The following is a 24,320-nucleotide window of genomic DNA, read 5'->3' on the forward strand; positions in this document are numbered from 1 at the left end:
GGTCTTTCCTCCCCACTTCACAACCCCGTGCCCTCCAAACGTTACACTTGAAATCATCAGCTCCAGCCCGTGATGTCAAGAGACCGTGGGAGCTGTAGTCCACGACCAGGAAATCAACACTACTGTGATCTGCCATCCTTCTTTTACACTGGAAGGGTCACCTGTGCAACCTTTCCAGGGGTGAAGGGTGCCCATAAGCAGAACAGATGGAGAGGAAGACAGGATAAAGCGAGCCATCCCAAAAGGTTTCTATATATAGCTCTATTATCCTGGCTAGTTTGCAGAGGTTATTGGGATTGTCTTACTCCTAAGGCTTTCAGAGGACTAGAGATCATTCCCAAGTGGGAACAAGTAGAAATCTGACACAAAGTTCACAACTAAATTTCAGTGCCAATGAGGAGAGGACCCAAGAGGCTCCTCCAAGCTTCAGCCAGCCTCATCTTGGCTGCAGGTCACTCACTTCAAGGTTTTTCTGAAATAGTCTCAATATTTAAACAGAGCAATGAATTTCTCTATGGACACTAAGCCTGTAACAGTATCCTCTGACAGGAGGGAGGCCATGCTGCTGGGGATTAGGGGAGCTGTAATCCAAACACACCTGGAGATGGTACCACTGAAATAGGGCACCTCATCCCGCACCACAAATCCCTGAAGCCCTCCTTACCATCAGCAAGGACCGCAGCAGCATTATCTGGATCCTCCTGGTTCCCAAATCCCTGGGGGATCAGAAAGAGCAAAGAGGACATTATGTTCCAGAAGGAAACAGGGAAAAGGTTCAGGGCTGTAGCTTGCCAAGCAATGCTGTGACTACCCACCGAGCAAGAAGCGTTCCTGGCTGGAAAACCATCTAGCCAGGACAAGGCACAACTGTTCTGGGGCGCATGACCGCACCGGCCCCTTGCCCCTCTCTCACATACGTGCCAGGTTGACTGGCAAAGAATATGGCAAACTCTGGCACGCTTCTCCAAGACAGCATTACAGAAGCAAAATACACCAGAATGGGGCCAGGATTCAAAAGCCATCTGCTCGTATTTCAAGTCAACTTCATGATGATAGAAGATGGAACAGCCAGCCCTGAATCGCCGGGCATGAGGTCTTCATTGTGCTCTTTTCTTACTCACGGAAGGTCAGCCTCGCTGTTTCTGCCACATCAGGACAGGTGGAGAACACGGGTCAGCTTGGGGCTCTTCTGACCACTCGCTTTTTCTGATTTTTAACTTTTACCGGAATAAAGGTTTGATAATGGGGAGGGGAGCAAGGGGGAGGGAAAACAAGAGTTTTAACTTTTTCTTTTTGGTTTCCCAGGCATTGTTTGTTAATTTTGTTCAGTTTTCCCAAAAACCAGAAAAATGGAAACACAAAGGGCTTAAAAAATATTTCTGAGTATTTTCTTTTTAAAGTATGCATCAAAACATTAAGTCTGATTTCTAAAAACTACATACTAGAAAGACTTTTATGGATGCTATTAACCATAACAGATCTTTACGGTCAGTACACAGAGGGCATGCTGCGCAGTATAACACAGGACAAGGGTGCCTTTTTTCCACCAAGGTGTATTCACTTCCTTAGAATTGGCGATGACGATATCAAAGTGGTGGAGAGCTTCTGCCTCTCAGGATCATCCAGTCGAAGAACAAGCAGTCAGGAAATACGCCATAGAGCAGCCATGAAGACATTAGAAAAGATATTCAAATGCCGTGATGTGTCTGTACCTACAAAGGTCAGATTTGTGCAAGCCGTGTAGTACTTGTGACACTCTCTGGAAACAAAAGTTGGACTCTGAAGCAGCAGCATAGGAAGACTATTGACGCTTTTGAACTTTGGGGGTGGAGAAGACTCCTGAGCATACCATGAATAGCCAGGAAGATGGACAAATGGATCATGGAACAAATCTCTCGAGGCACAAATGACCAGGCTCAAATTATCACACTTTGGACACAATATATGGAGTCCCAAACCTCTGGAGAACCTCTCTCTCTCAACACAACCTACCTCACAGGGTTTCTATTGTGGGGACAAAATTAGGGAAGACTCCCATGTAAGTTGCCTTGAGCATTCAGAGAAATGTAGGATATAAATGCAATAAATAGATATCTGCCAAGGGTGCAAAAAAAGAGGGATTACATGTATTTTGGTTATTCCTCTCATTTCAGTCCACCCATCTCCTGTTCCAACAAAAATTTTCTCAAACATTTTACAGGTCAATACTGTGGAGTCTGAAATGGCCAAAGACAGCACCAACAGGCAACCAGTAAGGAAAAATATAAATGACAACCATGCATCCTGGAACCCTCTTTAGAGTGCCATCACTCCTCCATAGCTCCATTCCGGTTCCCTCAAAAGATTTTCGAAGCGCAAGCAGGGAAGCTCAGAAACAGAACCAATCCTCAGGGTGCTTGACCATATGGGAACTTGAAAGACCTTCCATTCCAGAAGCTTTCTCCTATCCCCGTTCCTCTTAGCCCCCTCACCTCTAGGCATCTCCTGCAAACTTTCTTCCTCTGGCTCTCACACATCTGTGTTTTCCACCCTAGAGAACCTGGTTGCCCAAACCATCTTCCTCTTCAGCCATTTGGCCATTCCTTCTAAGATCCCATCAATCGTTTCTCTCCTCCCTGCCTTCCCATATGCAGTCGAAGCAGTAACTTCTTTGTCTTTTCCTTCTGAACTCCCCATAGCATTTTCCCCCATGCTGTCTCTAGGCCCGTGTGTCTCATTACATCTTAGCCCTCTGTCACCCTCGGATGTCTTTAAACTGCTTCACCTCTTCTTGGCTTGGATCCCTTTCTCCTAGAACCCAACTCTTTTCTTTCAAAACCGTCCAAAAACTTGCTACTTCCATGGACATTTTGGCCTAGGCTCTTCTGAATCTCATAGTCAGCAGAGCTGCATCTTCACATTCAATTATCCATCTATCAGAACTCTGAAGATGAGGTCTATCTTTTCTGAGGCGTCCAACACCATGAATATGGGTGGCCCAATAGAAAAAACAACAGTTCTAGTCATCCTAAGAATTAATAGGAACAGCAATGGCCTTAATACTAGTCATGCTGCAGGCAAGATTTCAGAAAGAAAAGCAGAATGGACACAAACCCAAGCTCGCTGGTGTCCAAGGTCTGGGAGGATGCCCCAAAGACAGGGACCTTCCCCATGACAAACATCATAATCTCTGACCGCTGGTAATCTGGGAGGTTGCTTCCGAAGAAACCTACAGAACAGAACGAAAAGCAAAGGGAGGATGAATCTCCATCTATACCTAAGACGGAGAAGAGCTGGAAACACAAGGAAGGCAGTGAGTACACCCCAAGGAATTTTTCCCCATCCACATCTTGTGAAGTCATTGGACCACCTTTTTCAACAATCGCTGAGGAAGCAGGAAAGGAGTACAGGGCCAACACAGGACCTTTCGCAGCTCCTCGTAAGAGCTATATCAGAAAACTCTGGCTGGGAAATAGTCAAAAAAATCAAAATAAGAAACTAGAACAAGACTCTGGCTAATTACGGCATTTAGGAACAAAAATAGTACTTTGCTTAGAATTTGCTTATAAATTGGATACAATTTATTCAGTCTATAGGTCAGTCTCCATTTCTGTCAATCAACAGCATAAGACAGAGGCAGAGCCTCGTTTTGTGCACGGAAAGAAGTATCCACACCGGTGCACAAGGAAGCGGGGGCGGCTGTCAGGGCAGGGGAAGGTGCCGGACCCTGCACCGATTCCCTACCTCACAGGGCAGGCAGACTCCCTCATGGTTAGGGCACAAACTGCAGAATGCTTGTGTCAGCCATAACGTCTGCTTGATGACTGAACTGTATCATGGCTGCAGGGGGGAAAACCAGAGTGGGGCCCTCTCTGCTGCCCTGTTTTGTACCAACAGGATGAAAAGGTACTAAACAATAAGATACAGCGTGAGATGTCCTCTTTCAGCCCGACCTCCGGAACTCACCGATCGTTTGAATGATGGCGTTCTGGACTATCCGCTCATCGTTTTCTTTGGAGGGGGGGGCGAGGGCAGCACTGCCGTTGGAGCCCCGCCTGTTGCCCAGTTCAAAATCCACACTCAGGCTCAGGTGCTTCAGCAGGGTGTTGAACACCTCCAGAACGGTGGGTCCTGCCCAAGAGAGCGTTGGAAAATGTATGGATGCCACCTGAATTTAGTAGCGTGGCCTTGGGCGTGGGGGGACCGACGAGTGACCCTGCAGAGCAGGCTGGAAGGTGGCTGCTAGAGGTGAGAACTGCCCACCGAACAATCAAACCTACTGGACCAGCAACAGCAGCAACCAAGGGGACCACAGCTGGGGTGGAGAATTAGAGAACTGTCATAAACTGGACGGAGACCTCTTTACACACGACCATCTGGATTGCAATCCGTCTTCTCCCCTCCCCTCAGGGTTGGGCGTGCTTAAGCAAAGCCTTGCTCCACTGTCATCAGGGAAGCGAGGAATTTAACTAAGAAAGTCTTTCTGCACTGGGTGCCACTCAGTGGGCGCCATGCGCCTGTCCAAGATGCCACTGAAAGTGTACGCCCTGCTTAAACTTTTGGCCGCTGACCAAGGCTGCCCCTTGAGCAATCTTAAGGCGCTCATTCCCAAGCCGTGGAGCATTGTAAGTGGAGAGAGCCGGCAACGTGCGCCTCGAGGGGTGCCGCAACGGAGCTGGACCGTGACAAGGAGGCCACAGTCAGAGCCAGAAACTGATGCTGCTGCGGAGAGCCAGTGTGCTTCTGCCCTGAAAGTTGGAAGCCGAAGAAAATCACTCCACATTCACCCTTCTGCGCCTAACGGGCTGCCTATTCCAAATCTGATGCGGTGCCCTCACAGGGGGCATCCACAGGCCATTTCAGAAATAGGGGCACCGGTCAGTATGCCCAGAGCATTCTCAGGCCATGAGACCAGCAGACCTGCTTCTCGACTGGGCTTTCGGTAAACCCTGCAGAGAAAATAAATCTTTTTCCAGCCAGGACAATTGCACTGGGTAAGAAGTTACGACAAGCACAGAGGCAAGGCAAATGCCAAAATTATTTTTGGGCGTCGTATCAAGTTAAAGATAGTATCAGAGCATGAGTCCAAATTCCTACACGTCAGCCAATGGCAAACCATCATTCCCTGCCCCGGCCTTTGAGTCAGTCTTGACTCCTGGTGACCACAAGGGCAAGTCCCTGGTTTTCTTGGCAATGTTTTCAGAAGAGGTTCGCCTCCTTCCCAGGGCTGAGGGAGGGGACTGGCCCAAGGCCCCCAGCCGGCTTTGTGCCCAAGGCAGGGCCCCAACTCCTCATCTCCCGGCTTCCAATCTAGCACCTTAACCACTGCACCAGACTGGCTCTCTGGACAAGTTTCCTGAGCAACGTTTTCAGAAGCGGTTTTCCCCTGCCTCCTTCTTCCTACGGCTGAGAGAAGGTGACTCACCCCGATGGCTCCTTTGCCTAAGGCAGAACTGGAACTCAGGTCTCCCCATTCCTAGGTCAGCGCCTTAATCACTACACAAACTGGCTCTATAAGTCACAACGTACCGAGTCAAATATCACTTTAAGCCACAACATATTCAAGTGACTTTGGTGTAGAATGTGAGCCGGGCCTAGGTTTCATTTAAACGCTAACATCCGGAGACCAATTCTGTAGCTCCAAAGCCTCAGACCATCAACAGCTGGCAGGATAAAGATTCCTTATCAAACTCCTTCGTCTCTGCTTGGGAATGGGGTGTGGAGAAAGTTTACTTGCTGATCCTGTTACAAAGCCAGGGTGGTCTTTCAAACATTAATCACCAAAAGACAATCGCTATAAAGAGGCAGAAAGCATAAACTACCAAATTCACCCACAACTACAGCTCTAGGCTTTCTAAAAAAAGATAACAGCAAAAGAATGTTAGGGACACCAAGAGCATCTTCACAACTGAGAACTGTTTTTCCCTCTCATTTTCTATAGAGGATTTGTTGCAACCAGGTAACCCCCAATTAAAAATGTTCAACCATATAGTTAAGATAAGAGTAGAATGGCTAGAAATAATTTATACATTAGAACTAGTTCTACTTTTAAATAAATAAAAGACATGGGAAAAAAACAACTGGGATTAAATTAGCAAGAGTATTTTCTGCCTTATAGCTGGAACCATTCAACAAATGACCTTTTGCTCCAGGGAAAAACAGTTTCCTTACCATCTGGATCTTCCCTCCGGACTTTCTGGCCCAGTTTGCCACCCTGAGCTGCCATTTAGGACCCTGCTCTTCTTCTATCCACATTCGCTCTTCTGCTCCCTCTTCTCCAGACAACGTATGTCTGTTTAGCCTCGGGATCCTGCTGCCTCTCAGCTGCCAGAACTGAGCCAGTCTGAGCCAGAAGATCTCATGCGTTATCCCCAGCCCAATTATCACTAATTAGTCTTCCCGTGCTGTGATTATTCCCTTAACCATCCCTGACATTTTAGGACTGACAGCCTCTAATAACGCCACTAAACACGTTCTTGTTTAGTCAAGCCGCTTCCTGTCACACTTCTCTGACAAAAGCCACTTTAGCACCCAAATCCCCACGGCTGTCACTGGGAGGTGTTGAGCACGGAGGATCATCTGCAGATCTTTAACACTGGGAGGAGCAATCAACGTGAGGAACCCGTCCCGAGAGGCCACGTCCAATTGCATGTCCCTAGAAGCAAACCAGCCCTTGTTCCAAACTCTCAAAGCTGCGAGCAGGGCTCATCTGACTGAACTCACCAATGGATCCCTTGGCGGCAATGGCAACCGCCTCCAAAAGGACCTGGATGATCCCAGCCCGAACACGGGGAGAGTCTCTCTTGCAGCTGTCAAGGTGCCCCAGGATCTCCTGTATTACGTGATGGGAGTATTGTGCCTTGGAAGGAAAAGGAAACAGCCACAAAATGGGGTCCCCTCCAGGGTACCGTCACGCTGCGCTGGCAGGATTCAAGTCACACACATTCCACCCCGGGGAAGGCAAAGGAATCTTTGCAACTCCCAGCCCCAACAAGAAACACACAGTTGGCTGGCAGAAGAAGTGGGAGAGGAGCAAACGGGAGCCGGAAGGACAGGTTTTGGGCATGCAGAAAAGGCAGAGCAGCAGTCTCTTTAAAGCAGTGTTTCTCAACCTTGGCGGCTCTAAGATGTGTGGACTTCAACTCCCAGAATTCCCCAGCCAGCGCATGCTGGCTGGGGAATTCTGGGAGTTGAAGTCCACACATCTTAGAGCCGCCAAGGTTGAGAAACACTGCTTTAAAGTATGTAAAGGCATGAAATGAGACCCTGTTTTCAATGGCTAACGGGAACGCAACAGGTAAGAAAGCTGTCAGCTCTTGCCATAATTTTTAAAATGAAAGTTCAGGTGTCAGGATTACTGAACATCAGTTTGAAATTACACAAAAAAAATCAAAGACCACGTTGGCCATAAGAAAAATTTCACATCAATGAACCTGATCTCTGGTTTTGATAATATAAAAACCGTCTGGCTTTGTGCTATACCTCTTTCCTACAAAGAAAGTTTTACCTGCATTGGAACAGGGCAGACTTACTTGTATGGAGTACATAATGATCTTAAAGCAATGGACAGCAAATTCATTCGGGTCCCACAGTCTGTGATGGCCTAAATGTCTGTTAAAAACAAGTGAATGTTTATTTCCCTACCTATTCATGGGGCACACAACTGGTCTTCAATTTCAGCATAGTAACAAAAAAGCAAGATGTCTACATAGGCTGCTGTTAGTTCTCCCAAGACTTACAAAGATGGATGGCACTGCCATCCTGAATGCATGCCAATGTTTGCCATAAGACTGCTGAAAATGAAAACCACAATCTTACAGTCGTAGGGCCGGAAGGGACTGGGAGGCCTCCTAGTTCAACCCCCTGCCCAGGGCAGGAATCCTCATTCCAGTCTGGACAAATGGCTGTCCAGCCTTCATTTGAAAACCTCTGGTGGCAAAGCACCCGTGACTCCAAGAGGCAGGCCGTTCCACTGCTTCAGAGCTCTCGCAGTCTGGAAACTCCTCTTTATTCCCCCTCCTCACTGGGCAGATGCATTTCTGGCCAAGGAAAGGAGAGGCGATCTCCTGGCTGACACAGAATCTCTGCGTACTCCCAGGGGCCAAGGCCAGGGGCCCTGTGTTGCACGCAGCCCTTCCGGTTGTCACTGAGACTACAAAACATGGCGCAGTGGATTAAACTTGGCAGCCCAGGAAGGCCTGTACCTTAGAGGGGGAAAAAGCTTACACCTGGCCAGCCCTAGTATTGCCTGCTGGGGCCTAAGAGCTGGCATCTACCTGGAAGCGTGGCTGGAAATCGTGCATGGAAGTTTATATCCTGTCCTTTTTTTATGCAGCACAAGCCAGGATGTACTTAATTCATTTTCCTCCAGTGTTAACTCCACAGGGAAAGTTAAGCAGGTAGGCGCAAGGCCCTTGCTCAGGTTCCCAAGAGGCTGTACGGTATGTGGCCACGCTCTGCCCGCTCTTCCCCGCTGCTTTTAGTCCTTTTGACAAGCCAATCCAGTTTGCAAACATGGATCGTTAAAGAATGAAAGAGAAGATCAGAACGGCTTAGCAGAACCCCTTGCTTCAGGAGCTGCACCGTCTCACTTATCTCTCACTCCTAGCAAAACCCTAACAATTCTGGAGTTCCCACTTACGCAAAGACCGGCCGGACGGCATTGCTCATGTTTCCATAGGTTGCACGCCCCAGCAGCTCCCGGAAGCAATTCTCGGCCAGCCCAGCAGGGTTCTCCTCTTTCTCACCCGTCGGAGAGGAGGGTGGCCCGATTCGACTGGAAGGAAAACAGAGGCTGGGATGGGAATGCCAAGCCGAAGCTTGCCAGGGATGCTGACGGCCACAAGCGCTCCTGGGTGAGACGTCCGCCTCTGGCTCCCCGAGCCCCTTTCCTTCTTGCCTCCCCCTCGCACACGGCTGCCACCATTTTCTTTCCCAGGGGAAACTCGAAGGGAGAGAGGATGCAGCAGCCTTCTCCAGGGCAGACGTACCCGTCGGGGTCTTCCATCTTCTGCATGTTGAAGAGCAGCGAGGGAACAATCTTGTCCATGTGCTGAGGCTCCCAGATGGTGGCTCTGAGCTCATCGTTCACCGTCTTGCGCACTACCCCCTGGATGCCCCTGATGCCGGCGATCCGGATCCTTGTGGGGAGAGGCAGAAACACTGTCAGAAGGGGAAGGGGGGCAGGGGTGACCGTGCGACCCACAGACCTGGCAAGGCCAGTTTCCAAGTCTCTGAATTCAATCTTTCTGTGCAGGCAGACGGGACAGGGTCTAATGAAGTGACGGGGGGGATGACAGATAGAAACATACTAACAGAAGCCAGCACGTTTGCTGCCCCTCTATCCACTTTTAACAATAAGTTTCTAGCCCTCTTTTTTTATTGCCCAAGGTGCCACTTCGTGGATTTAGCAATCACACCACAGCTGATCTTTTTAAACTTCAGGTTCTGAAGCTGAGGAACAGCCCCGGGCCAAAGGTGCTTTGTAACATCATGGGCCTCTGCCCACCCCTTTCCACTTTGCTCCCCACTGGTGGCAAAAACAGGGTTGTTCTGATTGTTGAAATATGTACTGGAATTGCTCCATTGCATTTGTGTGCCCTTGGATGCTGTCTGAAAGTGCTGAGGCCCTGCCGGGAGCACTTTTGTGGGAGAAGAGCACACGAAGTTCACTGCTCATCATTGCAAAGCGCCTCCACTCTCTGCGATGACCAGAGGCACTGGGCAAAAAGAGAACAGCTCCTTGCTGTCCCCTGAAATTAGCACATTCAAAGAGATGCACACAGATGCTACTGCAGGAAAGGTGACCTTAAAAATGTGTGGGATAAATATTGTCAGATCTGTTCCTTCCATAAAATTAAACAAAACTGTGCATGGCTGAGAGTCAGTGGAGAAAGATTCCTGGTTAGCTAACTGAAGAAACAACTGGAAAGCACCCCTTTCACCCCCCTCTACTTACTCATTCCGTACTTCTGGATCATTATGGCAGGAGTGACACATGGCACTGAAGCGAGACACAAAGAAGTCGTAGCGACGGTGATAGGAAGGTGTGTCCTCCTCAATGTTTGCAAACTTGACGAACTGCAGGGTGAGAAAAGGAGCAAGCCAGCCACAAGGTTAGGTACAAAGCGATGAAAGCTCTGAAAAAGTAAAAGCAGCAGGGCTTATTTCTTTTCATAGCTTGCGGTACAGTAAGGTGTCTACCCTTCAAGGTAGATCAGATCAGGAAACCAATTCCACAGGAAGACCAGAACCCTGCTTGACTGAGACAGGCTATAACAAGAGAACCTTGCAGGTCTGCCTGTCTCGTCCTGTCCTGTCCTGTCCTGTCCCTTCCCTCCCTCTTAGACCCCAGGGAGTCAGAGAGTGGGCATCTGAGTCTCTTGGTAACCTCTCCTCTCTGGACTTAACATCTGTTTCTCCTGCACCTGGTGTTCCCCTAAAGGGCTCTGGATTCCTTCTTCACGGTCACCTCCCAGGCTCTAAACACAGGGAGTGCAGATGGTCTGTTATGGCTGCCATTCCTACTGCCCTTGGTCAGTTTTTTCCTAATTGTTTATTAATTGCTTAGCCCCAGATTATTGGGTGGAAGTGTTTGGCCGTAAGGCTGTCTGTGAAAGCAAATCTTCTCTCGAGATCCCAGACCGAAGGAGCAAGAGGCTGTGACTCAGCAAGAAGCAAAGGCCCTCAACCACGTGGCTACACCAGGCCCAGGAGAGCCTTCTTCTTTAAGGATCACCACAGCTTTCCTACACATTAAACCTCTGGGCCTTCAGGACCACACTGGCAAATCTCCAGGATGGCAAACCTCATCTCCCCAAATGGCAAAAGGCCACTAACTGTCCTTTTACCATAAGACAAGCAAAGAGGCCTCTGGTGATCAACTCATATAAGCTATCTAGCCACCCAGATCATCTCTGGAGACCCCTCTTCAGCTGAAGGTGAGGTGGGGAATACCCAAAGTTCACCCTGGGTCTGCATCACTCACTCTACAATGTTTCTGATGCCAGCTGCACTTTCAGTGAATAACAGGACCGATTTTAGTTCTGTCTTGAAACGCAGTTGCCACAGCCTGCATTTTTCTTATAGCTGTGCTTGGCCTACCGGATGCTAAATTGTGCTTTACATTTGTTTACTAAGAAACACGATAAAAACATTTTAGCTACCTCCCTGAAATACATCGCCCAAGAAACACTTGAGCACCCCAGATACTGCCTGGCCCTGGCAGTTATTCTCAAGCGTCTCCATCCCTTGGGCTCTGGAGGAGAGTGCCCAGGCCCAAGATCCCACCCGAGCTCCCCGCCAGACTGCAGACATCAGCTCTTAGGAAGAAAACGGCCAGGCCATCTTCCTCAGGACTGCATCAGGCTGTGAAGTCTAATGGGGCCACGACAGGCAGGTAACACAGCTGTCTTTCAGTCAGCTGGAGGAAGCAGAATCAGTGGACGTTGAAAACATTGCCCAAAAAAGCAAAACCATGCTGGAAAAACGTAAAGGACAACTCACTAGCCCTTCAGTCACCTATGGAAACTCGAGGCACATGAATCAGCAGAGCACCCGGCTAGAAGATATCCATCTCCCCCAGTGGGACCATCTGCCAAGATGCCAAACGGAAAAGTGCCTTCTGCCCAAGGCAGGCAACCCCACCCGTGAAAGGCATGGCTGCAGGCATGGCGGGAGGCAGGTTCTCCTTCCCAACCTGCCCCCGCAGGAAATGTGAACCTAATTTTTGTTTGGGACTTTCCTTTGGTTTGGGAAGGACTCTTGAGTTTGGAGACCAGCTCACCTGGCCAACCTTGGCTGAACTCCAAAAAGCTAAGCAAGTTCAGAGCCAGTTGGTCCTTGGATGAAGAACCACCCAGATACCCTAGAGCTGTAAGCTAGACTGGAAAAAAAAATCTGAAGAAAGGCTGCCCCATTCTGCCTTTCACATGCTGTGAATTTTACCCCATTCCTCCAAAGCTCCTGTCGGGGTGCAGGCCCAAATTCCAGACTGTGAGAGAATAAAGTGAGGAGGTACAGGGAGAGCTCACTTACAGAGTTGGTTCCCAGGACTTGCAGTTTGGGGTCTCCAGACTCCAGCAGTTTGGCCACCATGTGGAGGAAGCTCTCCACAAAGGGTTTGATGCTCTGCGAGTGGCAAGCCATGAGGAGCTGATCCAAGGCTTCCATTGCAATGAATACGTACCTGAGCACCAAGAGAGAACAGGGACAGGTCAGCGCGGGCCTCCCGTGGGAGCCGCCTTGCACCAGCCGGCAAAGGCCTCTTCCACCAGGCCTGTCCACAGGCACAGGCACAGGCACAGGCACAGGCACAGGCACAGGCACGCTTGTGCCAACCAAATGTGTGTGTGTGGGGGGAAGGGACTGATCCCATTTTCCCTTTTACAGAAGTAGTCCAGCTTCCCAAAAGCTAAGCGGAAAGAAGCTTTCCGACCCAGATGGGTGCTGAAAGTTGAAACACACACAGAAGGGATTTAGAGTCACACTTTCAGAAATGGACATGAGACGCATGGAGACCTCACCCATAGCGGTGCCGGATGACATCCCGGCTCAGCCTTTCTGCTAAATAGGCGCCGATTCGATCAAGCTTCTCTGGGGCAGAGACCGCATAGAAGGTCAGTTTCTCCATGTCGGATTTGACGAGGCCATCCTAGGTAGCCAAGAGAACCATCGGGGTTGTTAAGCATCGGGCGGCTTCCCCTTTTACGCTCCATCTTGGAGGATCTGCCTCAACCCCAAGGTGTGGGCACGCCAGGTGGAAAAGAACTGCAAAATCTTGGCAGTCAGGTCAGTTTGATACCTCTCTGAACACGATCTTCAGCAATCCCAGGAGGAGGAAAATAAATAAATGCAGCAAAGAAGCAGAAATAACCTCGGATTCCTGAATTCAGATATTAATCACTGACTTTCCTCACTGTCAGCCTTGGCAAACACAAGTTCCACGTTTAAAAATGCAAGGAAAGAAGGAAGGATCCTTGCTCAGGCTGGCCACCTATTTTTAAAGAACTCCTTCAATGCTCCTGTCTTTAAGCAGAAGGGAAGCCGCTTCTTAATCATAAACACGTAAGAATGGGCTTTAAAAGGTAAACACAATTATGTAGCTGGGCACTATTCCATACGTTCCTGGCATTTACAAAACCGCAATTCACAGCAACTACAGCTCGAGGAGGAGGGGAAAAAAACCAGCATTCTCCCAGTGCAGAGGCTGGATAGAATAAGAGCCAGTTTGGTCTAGTGACGAAGGCCCCCGGCTAGAAGGCAGGAGAGGGGGAGTCCTCGTCCTGCCTGAGGCGTGAAAGCTGGCTGGGTGACTGTGGGCCAGTCCCTCTCTCTCAGCCCAGCCCACCTCACAGAGTTGTTGTGGCGGGGAAAAGAGGAGGAGGAGGAAGGAGGGTTAGGTATGTTTGCCACCTTGAGTTATTTATAAAAATAATAAAGGCGGGATAAAAATCTAAAAAAAAAATGCTGGGAAGCAGCTGGCCATCAAGAGAACGCCTCCAATCCCCTTGGCTGCACAAAGCCATAACGTCTGGGACTTAACATGGTGCATGAAGCCAGACATTTGCAATTTATTTAACAAACCAGAGTTGAAAGAAATCTAACTCAGCTCTGTATGTCACCCAGCCTGCACTGACTGAAGAATGGAGGAAGACGACAGCCCAAGGGCCACTCCCTTCTCCAAAATCTCCTCACAGGGCAGAGTCACTCGCTTGACTCCTTTCTGATATTGTGAAAGTTTGCTCTTACGTGAGAAAAGTCTTTGGAAGTAAGATTTGGCTTTCGAGTTTTACTGAAGGTAAAAACCCAGAGAATCAGCTTGAGAAGAGGTGGTCTTGTGTGAAATAAAAAAGAAATAGGCACGTAGGTGTTTGCGAATGCGTCTAGGTCAGGGCTGCATAACGACCGAGCTGCTAATCAGGAGCTGCTGCAAAAGCTCCTCACTTACTTTGGGGTCTTCGGGGAATATGTTATCCACCAGGCGCTTGTATCGAGGGCGCAGGGCAGCACAGCAGCAGCAGACACCTGCGGAAACAGCGGCTGTGAGAACGGGGCTCCCCAGGGAGGGGAAGGTCGTTTCAGAAGGGTTCTTCTTCTGGAACGCAAGGAGTGCGTGTCTACAGGGCAGGCACAAGAGCAGCGAGGTGGCCCTGCGTGGCGTCCCCCTCAAGTCTTCCTAACGATCAGTTTCAGGCCGTGAAATGGCAGCTGTGCAACAATTTGAGATCGCAACCCTGAGACACCGCTGTAGGACGGTGGGGGAGCTGCAGCCGAAGGGGGGAGGAGGAGGAGGGTCTTCATGCGTACAGAGACTCGGGCAGACTTTCACTATTAAGCTGTTCCTCAAAAGAATAATACTCGTCAGCAGCACACACATGCATGTGTGAATTTGGAAGCATCTGAGAAATCAAGGAAGCCTCTGTCAGGGAAAAAACCTCATTAAACACGGGAGACAGACACACCATAAAACAAGTCACGTCAAAGTTCTATCTCTAAACTGTTAAATAAGCAGACTTGTTCCCTGGTCATCACACTTTCCTGTTCCCTTTGTCCCTGTCACGTCTGTTCCCATCAACAAGTCTGCTTATTTAACAGTTTGCTCTGGTTTTGCAAGTATTATTTCCTGTCAGTGCCCCACAGGTCATCTCTAAGCTAGCCCTTGCTTTTATTATTAAATGTGATTAAGCAACATATATCTATATCAAAATAAGTTTTATGCTACTCGCATTTTTCCTCTCTCACCTCTTTCTAAACTCCACACTCACAATGAAAGACATGGAAAAATGTGCAGACATTCGAAGAGTATCTTGACAACGGGAAAAAACCAAAATGAGTTAAGTAATGTATTTCTTCCTCAAAGCCACCTTTAAACTAGAGCATTTCCAGAAAGTTACACCAAACTCTGCTGAACAGACAATGGAAATTCCTAACATAAACATGGGTGAGCTTTCATAAGGATAGCAAAAAATGCATGCCTGACCCAAAGCAACTGCATTTCAGGGTCTCCAAGAGCTGTCTCCAGATGGGTCCCACTATAACTCACTTTATTCCCTGGCAGCTATTATCCTTCGGAAACAGATCAATAGGCTTTTTAAAAAAAAAACTGGAGCTCTTTATCCTAATCACCACAAATGGCTCCTTAATTTTCAAGAAATGAGAGTCTGTTGATGAACTTGGAAAGGGAAAGGAAAAAATATCTGGAGGACTGCCTGAATTTCCTCTCTAAAAGATTCAGCCTTTATAAATTATAATCTAAAAATGGAGTCGCAGAAAAAGCAATGACTTTTTTAAGCACAGAGTGAACACACTAATATCCTAGAAAAAACTGTCTTCAGTATATTGGAGCATGTCACCTCCAGGGATACACCTGACTCCTTTGCTCCATCAAAACCTACCTTTCTATTACGTTCATAGGTTATTTAGCATGCAGGAGAGGAGAGGTGTTCTTGGGGGAATTTATGCTGTTATGTTCACCACCCAGAATGAAGTGATTCTGGCAGTATAAAAATCTTGTTAATAAGTAATTTTTCTCTTTTTTCAGAATTTGAAAAAAAAAAATCCCTTTAATAGTTTTTTGTCAATGAACAAACTGATTTTGAAGAGTTCTGCAAATAATAAGATGCCCAGTCATCCTCCATGCATGCGCTATCCCCTCGCCCCATCCTACCCCATTGCTTATTGGACCTTCGGTCCCTGGGGGTAACCAAACTGGCTTCCAGATTACCAACTGGTTAGGTGTTTTCTCGCATCAAAACCACAAAAACAAACCCTCTCCTGCCAAACAGACAGGAAACTGGACAAATGTAAGATGAGTTGAGTCCATCACAGTTCTCCTGACTCTGGAGGAAGCTGCTCTTCCATCAAAGCCATGAGCTGAAGAGGGGGCATGTCACCTACCGAAGCACGCACACGGACCTGGTTCCCAAGCAGGGTTGTAGTCATAGGACTTGTCTTGCTCAGCTATAGGAACAGCCGCGTAGGTCTTCATCCTTCCCAGCTTCTGCACTCAACCTCCTCCAAGCTGCCTCCGACTATCTCTCTCTCTCTCTCTCTCTCTCCTTTCAGTCCGAGCTGAGCACCACTGAACTCAGGCACCAGTGTTCAGTCCTTATCTGACATCGACACCAAGGCTCTCAAGACACCAGAACACCACATATTCAATTCCATTAACAATGCAGGGCCCTGGAAACAAGAGGCCAGCTTGCTGGCCTCTTGTGGTCTAGTCATTCTAGCTCATGTGCTCGGAACCGTCTGCTCACTTTGTAACATGACTCACAACTGGAGAAACGGTGTCACTCCGAAGGAAAACATGCACAGATGCAGAGTTTATCCCTTGCAGTCAAATAAGAGTGGTTAAAAACAAGCTTTCAAACAAGTTGGAACATGTCCTGCAAACTGCTTGAGAAGAAAGGTCAAAGCTCCTCCTGAAACCTCTAATCATAATTAGAAATTTCCAACTCTGAAGTTCAGCTTTTCTTCGCTGTGGCAACAGAGACGTGCGCAACTCCTCTGTGGGGATAGTCTTTGGCGTTAAAAGGTCTGTATTTCAATTTACCATGGTCCAGCATTTTCCTCTTGCAGCCCCTTCATATGTTAAAGTAGAAAAAAGAGCATGGAAAGATGGGAGAAAATCCAGGTGTGTCTCCTCTGTTAGATGAGGCAGCCCTCTCAGCGGCGTGGTCGGATCAAGAGACGGCCAGACTGAATCCACCCGATGTGTTTCAGCCAGCCCTTCTCCTGCTCAAATGGGGCTGTACCAGATTCTTCCAGTTTCCATCCATTTTCAGGACACCAGCATGGGATAACCTGTCAGGGGACCATTCCCTCTTGATTTGTAAGGGGAGGGGGGAGCACCACCTTCAGTTAAGTACCCAAATCCTCAAACTGCTCCGAACAAGGTTTGTTGTTCAAGCTGAAAAAAGTGCAGCTTCTTTCGAGTGGAACGCTACATCTGGGCTTCAAAGATGTACCAAGGCCATACTTCAAACAATGATGGAGGCCAAAACAAAATCTAAATTTGATTTGATGGACATTCATTTAAATACTAAAATATGCCCTAAAACAGGGATTCTCAGACTGTGGGCCATGAACCCTTATGGAATCATGAGCAACTTGGGGGAAGTGGAGATACATATGAGGCGGCTCGTACAGGCAAAGCAGGAGAGGTGTTAAAATTCATTCTCGTTTTGCCCACTGCAAAGGTGGGAGTAAAGCCTGTAGCAAGCTTCGAGAAAGCTCCTGCTTTTTTTTGTGTAGTGGTGAAGGTGCTGGCCTAGAAACCAGAGATGGTGAGTTCTGGTCCCGCCTGAGGCACAAGAGCCGGCTGGGTGACTTTGGGCCAGTCACTCTCTTTCAGCCCAACCCACCCCACAGGGTTGTTGTTGGGGGAAAATAGGAGGAGGAAGGAGTATTAGATATGTTAGCTGCCTTGAGTTGACCAAAATATAAAGTATATATTTAAAAAGGTGGGATAAACATCTAATAATAATATACAAATCATTGGTTTTATCCATAAGGTACATCCAAGTTCTTTTATTTTAGGGGATTATGGTATCATGAAGCTTGAGAATCCCTGCTGTGAAGCATTTCCAAGTCACTGTCAACTGAATACACTTTAAGCAAGCTTTGGGGATGACTGTTCTCTGAAACAAGGGATCTCGGCTGAGTGCTTATGTCCGGTTCAAAGGAAGGCACTTTTGATAATGTGGAGGAACTCATAGCATCACGCAAGCTGTCAACGAATTGGCCTTCAACTATGACCTGGCACAGCTTCCGCAAGTCTCCACACTTTTGTACACAGTCTCTGCTTTGCACATGACGCTCCACTGCTCTTCGGCTGCCTTGAAAGATTTCAGTCCCTCCAAAGCGGAAGTTGCACGGATTTATTTCTGCGTTCAATGAAAGGAATGCCTATTTATAAAAAGGAACCCGCCACTGGGTAGAGCCAAGCAAGAGATGTGGCTGCCGACAAAAGGCTGTGGGACTTGTTCAGGCAAGACCCAGTGCTGCAATGCTTCAAGTGGGATCTAAGTTTCATCCTTAGAAAACATGTTGGAAAGATGGAAGTCGAACGCATCCATGTCCATCTGTGCAATCAGAGAAGGGAAAGCTGCCATTCACATGAAACCACTGCTTTTCCTTTGCAAAAAATATTGTTTTGGAAAATAAGAGGATACATGTTCAGAAATACTAAAAACAAAAGAATGCATGCAAGTTTAGGTGAAGCACCTATTCCAATTTCTCTCTATGTCGAACTATTTCACTGCGATTTTGAATCAAGCGGCTGTTTCTTTTCTTCCACAGGCTTCGGGTTAAAGGGTGAAAGTGTTTCTTGATCTCTCCCACTTTTATGACAGCAGAAGTCAAAAAGTTTATTCTACTTTAACAATAAATATCCACGTTACTCAACTGCCCATTCACCGTACAAGCTTCCTCTGGAGCTGCAGAGGCTCACCACAGCTTAAGACGCAGTTTCATTCCCCTTAAGGATTCTTTTAACTGCTGCAAATTTTTCCCAAGCAAATAAAATTGCCAACACCTTTCCAGATAATAATTACCCAGACTCTCAGTTTCTGAAGATGTGAAACCAGGGATTTATCTTCAAAAATAAACACCACACCACCCCTGTCATTTTTTCAAGGGCTGGAAAAACTGACCCTTACAGCCCCAGTGCAGGTTATTAACAGATTTCTATACTCACGTCCTGGCATCATTAATGTGTCATTTGGCCTCTATTTCCCACTTGGTGACAGCCTGCAAGAAAGAAGAAGAAAAAATAGGCCACGTCAGAACCGTTTCACTGATAATTGTCAGGGGCCTTACAACCAATTCCTGTTAAAGCTAACAACTCAGCATCTGAAGAAAAGCTCCTGGGCCCTTCTCTCTGACCGATGCCAGAGGTCCAGGTTTGGGCTGAGGGGCCGGTCTTCCTCTGAAATACGAAAGGAGCAGCCAAGCAGCTTAGGGCAAACTAAGCTCCTCTTCTTCTGACTTCATTCTTCTCCCATCCAATTGCATGAGGTGGCCTTCTTGCTATCGTCAATTGTTCTTGCGATTATTATTATTAATTATTACTAACCATTTTAATTTATCAGCTGAACACGAGAGCCACTTATACATAAAGAACAATGAATCTCTTGGATGGTAGACTTACATCTCAGCCGCAGTTTTGTTCTCATGACAACAGAGTGGTGGTTGAAAATCAAGAGTAGATCCTGACAAACTCTGCAGTAGCTCAATGAAAAACTGAGGACGAGGATTTTCATCTTCCTGCATTTTTAAAAATCTCCTTTATTTTCCATTGCTAGTTTTAATACAGGGCGTGCATGGTTCCCAACCACAGAAAATGCCAGGTTCCTGTCCCCAAGGTCAAAGCTCATCTGATATCCAAGGGGGGAATCCGAGAAATCCTCTGTCCCCCTTGGACAGCCAAAGGGGAGCAGCCTTACTTTTGAAAAAAGAGCTATACCAGGAAACAGATGTGCTTTACTGCTCGCATTCCACTTTTGCTCCCTTCAGCATTCCTGGTGTTCCAAAGGTACGTATTCCCACACAAAATTCAAGAAGGGGGAAGAAAAACCACAGTGCAGAGCCAAGAAGAAACCTGCTTTGCACAGCTGTGGAAAGAGGCGAGGTGGGCAGAGATGCAAAACACAGAGACAGAGGTGGACGGGTGAGAACTGAGCTAACAACTTCCCACAGTTTCCAGGCCTCCGTGGATACAGTTTTGTCATCTGCGCCTGAACAGCTTCAAACACAAGAAGCCAGGTAAGCACAGAAAACCCAAAGAAGCCTTAATGACTGGGTGCCAGCCTCTCAAGGGAGGTCAGGTCAGGAAGCAGATTCCACAAGTTTGGCTAGAGCTCTACTTTATTGATCTAGGCTACAGTAACAGAATCTTGAGAGTATGACGGTGTTTTCCCTTCCCTCCGTCTTATACCAAAGAGAATCAAAATGGGGCAATCTTGAGCTTCTTTCTCATGCTACCTCATCTTCCCTGGCCTGAATCATGCTCTGCTAATGGCCTTTGCATTCCTTCTGCAAGGCCAACTCTGGTTTTCTACACTAGGCTTCCTCCAGTACTATGCCAATCAAATTAAAAAAATGTGTGAAATGGACATGGGTTCACATACAGTGATTTTTCCTCCCAGTCTCAGATTTGCCCACCCTGCTGGGAACACTGCTGACCTGAGCAGCAGAGAACCCCATCTTCTCTCCATGTAACCATTCCACCTGTATTCAAGGGAACAGTATTCAAGGTTCCCTCAAGCTTCCAGCTAAATATGGGAACCTGAGAAGTGGGCTGTGCATGCCAGGACTCTGCAGGTAGGGTTGGTGGCATGGCCCTGGACCATTTGCCATCTTTGGGCTTTTAGGCTGAATAAGCCTGTTATGAGGACCAAACTAATACTTTGGACAATTTTGGCCTACCCTTCCTTCTCCAACAGCTTCAACAGCAGCGTGTGCTGGATTAGATACCACTGAGATCCTGCAGTGGATCTGGAAGGGTATAACGCTAACTAATAATAAAACATTTAAAAATGAAAAATACATCCTTACAATTCTACGAACTAGGCTAGGCTGAGACATAAAGGGGGGAGTCATGAGATCTGAAGAGTAATTTTGCTGGTTAGAAATAAGGAACAAAATGAGAATATCAAAGAGCTGTGAGGTTAAGAAACAGGAGATAGCAATGCCATGCAAGAGCTTGCTGCCAATTTCTATGTGCCACTGCTTGAAATTCCTACAACCAAGATTTGCATGAGCTGAGAGAGGGAGGTTAGTGATTGTGCAACTCAGCACATCTGGGTTGTAGGTTAAGCAGTGATTCTGAGCAGAGAAGTTCAAAATCTCAACCAAAGCCAGACCTGGGGGGAACATAGCAGTGGGCTTCTCTGGTGCTTTCTTTGCTGACTTTCTGTTTTGCTGGGTGGGGTTGGGCTTAGGAGGTAGAATTCAAGAGCCAGAGTTAAGGTGTTCCTGAGAATTAGAAGGAGGGGAAGACCCAATTTTATCCCATCAATCAGATCCAAATGCTATTGCCAACACTTCTATAGCTAGATTGAATGATAAAGGGAATAAGGGACAGCCCTGCTTAATACCACTTAAAACCGTAATAGAATCTGAATTGCAACTGTTAAGTCTTATCTGAGCTTTAGTTGGTCCATCAACATGCTCAATCATCTTACAAAAGGACCCTGCAAGAATGCTCTTGGATGAGCTTCAGCGGTCACTAGCAACCAGCTGAGGTGCCAGGCCTTCCTCAAGATCTAGTCTGGCTCAATGGCATCAGATTCACAGTGTGGTGCCAGGCAATCTGATCTGCCTGAGGCACCCTTCCAGGTCTTCCAGTACCCGCATGGGATGTATCAGCTATCCATCCTCTCAATCAACTATTCCCAAAGTCTTGATGCAACAAGTGTATTTCAAAGGGAAGTTAAATGTAAGGCGAGGATTAGGAACAAAAGCAAGGAAAATACAAGAGCTATATCCTGAAGTGACCTCGCTTGTCTGGGGACGATGCTTGACCACAGGAGGAGAGCAGAGGCCGGATTTCACGAAGCCGCCAGAAGCAAAAGGAATCCAAATCCTACAGTCTATCAGGCGCCACTCAGGCGAGGCCTCATGGATAGCAGGGGTGACTCTGGGGGACACCTGAGCTTGACACAAGTTTACCAACCTTTCCAACAGCAAAGTCTAAGATGCTTTTTAACATTGCCTGAAATCCCTGTCATCCAGGCAGGGAGCCAAGCCGAATGCCCTAGCGCTCCCCTTGCCATAAGGCCAGTGGATTAAAGAGCTGGATTCACTTCCTGAAGAGACGAACGGCCAGCAGATGGGCAGCTGAGAGAGGGAGGGCCACAACCCGGAAACGCAGCGCCAAGCGTCCGTTTCTACAAAAAATAGCAAATAGACTTTTGTCCTTGGCCAGCCTTTCCATAGCACTTCCTAATCCTAATTTTAGGATGCGGTGACTGATCTGCAAGGCTCTTCCTGCTGTAGGCCTGCACGTTTAAAAATACAGTATTAATACTCACGATCCCTCGTCAATGTTATCAGAGACTGCTGCCGACAAAACGGAACGGAAACGGCAGCAATGCTGCGCGTGGATTTCAGTCAAGGCACTCATTTGAAAAGGATTTGGCCTCAATTTTTAATCCTGACCTTTCTTCGATTTAATTTAAAAAATGGGGGCCATCTGATGGAAAAAGTACACCACTGCCGTCATATCAGGAAAAAAAAATTAATCGAGCGTACATTCTATTTTCCATATTTCATGCGGCCAGGAAAAAGGTGGAAAAGAAGCTTCTGTACCTTTCTAAGTCTTGGTCTTTAAAATGTGCATAACTAACTGCTATTAGTGGTCAATTAGCGAAGCCCTGGCAAAAAACCGTTTTGAAGATGAGCAATTTTGAAGATGAGCAACCTCCTGCGCCGCACGCAAGAGGCATCAAATTCAGAGCTGAATTTGGATCACCGAGTCCCCTTCGTGAAAGAGCGCGCTCCTTTAGCGCTTCCTTCTTCCCCCAACCGGCCATCGACCGGGACTGTTTTCCTGGGGTTGGCAAAGCCTTCCCGTCCAAGGGGCGCAAGATGCTCGCTGCAACTCTAAAGCGCCTTTGACAACACCGCCGCGGCCAAAGGCCAGTTCATGCGCCGGGCTCAGAACCGCCACCGAAGCCTCCCCGGGCTGTGCCCGAACCCCGAACGGCCCCCTGCGACCAGGGGGACCCTCTCGGCGCACCGCCCTCCAGTGGGGCGGGGGACAGAAATTACGCCCTCGAGGACACCGCCGAGCCCCGCTCCAAATGCCACGCGAGGGAGTTCCTGGCGAGGGGGAGCCGTTCTGACGGGCAGGGAGGTGAAGCCGGGCCGGGCGAGAAAAGCCCCTTCCCCTCCCTTCCCCAGCCCGGCTGGCCCGCGCGCAGAGCGGCTGGGCAGCCCGGGGGTCGCCTTTCGGGGGGCTCGAGGAAGCTGGACGGCCCCGAAAGCGGGCGGAGAGGCAAGCCGGGGGCAGCTCGCCCGGACGCCGCGCCGGGAAAGCCCCTCTTCCGCGCCGCGCCCCTCCGCCTCTTCCCCCCGCCGGCTCGCGGGAGCCCCGCGGACGTGCGGAGGGGAGCGGCTGGACCCCCCCCCGCAGGGCGCGTCCGGAGGCCCGACCCAGACTCAGCCCGCCCGAGCCTCCCGGGAGGGCTGCGCGAGGAGGGGGCGCAGAGAGGCCCCCGGCCAGGGGTGCAAGCTGTGGCCCCCGCCGGGGGGGCGACGAGCGGGCCTGGCCCCCCGCCCCCGCCTGCGGCAAGAGGCGGCCCGGGGCCCCAGCGGCGCTCTCCCCCCGCTTCGCCAACGGGGCGCCCCCCGGGCGGGACTCCTCTCAGCCGCGCTGCTGGGCCGCGGTGGAGGGCGCCGGCACGGGGCCCCTGGGGAGGCCCTGGCTCCCCGCCCCCCCGCAGCGCCCCGTCGGCGACTCACCGGGCGCCCCGGAGCAGCAGCAGCAGCAGCGGCGGCTACCGCTGCCGCCGCCATCTTGGCCCGCCGCTCCGCGCGCGGTGCATTGTGGGCGCGGTAGTTCTGCCCCCTGGCGGCGCTCCGGGGAAGGGACGCGCCTCCCGGCCGCCCTCACGCCGACGCGAGTCCCGGTCGTCGTGCGAAGCCGGGGCTGGAGCGCCTGCGCGAGCACCTCCTCCTCCTCCCCCCGGGAGCCGAGGCGGCCCTTGTGGGCTCCCGCGCCCGGCCCAGCCCCGGAGGAAGGGCCTGGGGCCCGGCTTCGGTCCCCGCCCAGCCTCTCCTGGGCCGGACCCTTGGGGCCTCCGGGGGGCGGTTCAGGGAGCTCGGCCGAGGGACGGGGCCAAGGCGGGGGCCCGGGTGGGAGCCGTGCCCCGGGGGACCCCGCCCCGCCCGGCTCCTCCTCCGCGCGGAGCCCCCCGGGCCCTGGGGCGGCCGGCCGGCCCTCCCTCCCTCCCGGCCTCAGACGGGGCGGTCTGCGAAGGGAGCCGGACGGGGCGCCCCCTCCTCCGCTGCCCCGCCCGAGGGACCGGCTGCCCGGCCCGCCTGGATCCGGCCGGCGGGGCCGAGGGCGCGGCGGGGTCTGGCCGCGCCGCGGGGCCCCTCTCCGGCCGGTCTCCCCGGGGCGTTTCGTTCGCGGGTCCTGCTCGCTTGCGAATTGGGTAGATCCACGCAGCCGACCCCCGCCGGCCCGACTCCGAGCGGCGCACAGCGTTGACACAAAACGAGACCGCCAAATAGCCGAACAACAACAACAACCGTTAAAAAGCCGCCTCAAAAGGCCTCGAGCCCCACAGGACCAGATCCCGCAGTCTGCGGGAGCAGATCAGCTGCCCCGG

The 24,320-nt window shown here is 49.7% G+C and overlaps 1 protein-coding gene across 4 annotated transcripts in view; it reads right to left on the bottom strand.

Annotated features, from left to right (window-relative positions):
* EFR3A (EFR3 homolog A) overlaps positions 1–23,858 on the bottom strand; it is a 37,852-nt gene extending 13,994 nt beyond the window's left edge. The window contains exons 1-15 of one of the 4 annotated variants that reach the window (XM_088148825.1): positions 23,449–23,857; positions 21,659–21,872; positions 19,133–19,248; positions 18,680–18,732; positions 13,928–14,004; positions 12,504–12,631; positions 12,016–12,166; positions 9,938–10,059; positions 8,970–9,119; positions 8,621–8,755; positions 7,512–7,590; positions 6,703–6,838; positions 3,946–4,110; positions 3,094–3,208; positions 665–716 (exon numbers count right to left, since the gene is read on the bottom strand). In XM_088148825.1, coding sequence (XP_088004951.1) covers positions 665–716; positions 3,094–3,208; positions 3,946–4,110; positions 6,703–6,838; positions 7,512–7,590; positions 8,621–8,755; positions 8,970–9,119; positions 9,938–10,059; positions 12,016–12,166; positions 12,504–12,631; positions 13,928–14,004; positions 18,680–18,692 — 1,323 coding nt within the window. In that variant the 5' untranslated portion in view covers positions 18,693–18,732; positions 19,133–19,248; positions 21,659–21,872; positions 23,449–23,857. Of the gene's footprint in view, positions 1–664; positions 717–3,093; positions 3,209–3,945; positions 4,111–6,702; positions 6,839–7,511; positions 7,591–8,620; positions 8,756–8,969; positions 9,120–9,937; positions 10,060–12,015; positions 12,167–12,503; positions 12,632–13,927; positions 14,005–18,679; positions 18,733–19,132; positions 19,249–21,658; positions 21,873–23,448 lie in introns of all 4 variants that reach the window. The other 3 variants (XM_088148824.1, XM_088148826.1, XM_088148822.1) reach the window with 3 other exon arrangements.
* Positions 23,859–24,320: the final 462 nt, after the last annotated feature.

Source organism: Python bivittatus, unplaced genomic scaffold, assembly GCF_059951505.1.
Source record: "Python bivittatus isolate LINGU-HERP-01145 unplaced genomic scaffold, Pbiv_v1 ctg000590_np1212, whole genome shotgun sequence".
NCBI lineage: Eukaryota > Metazoa > Chordata > Lepidosauria > Squamata > Pythonidae > Python > Python bivittatus.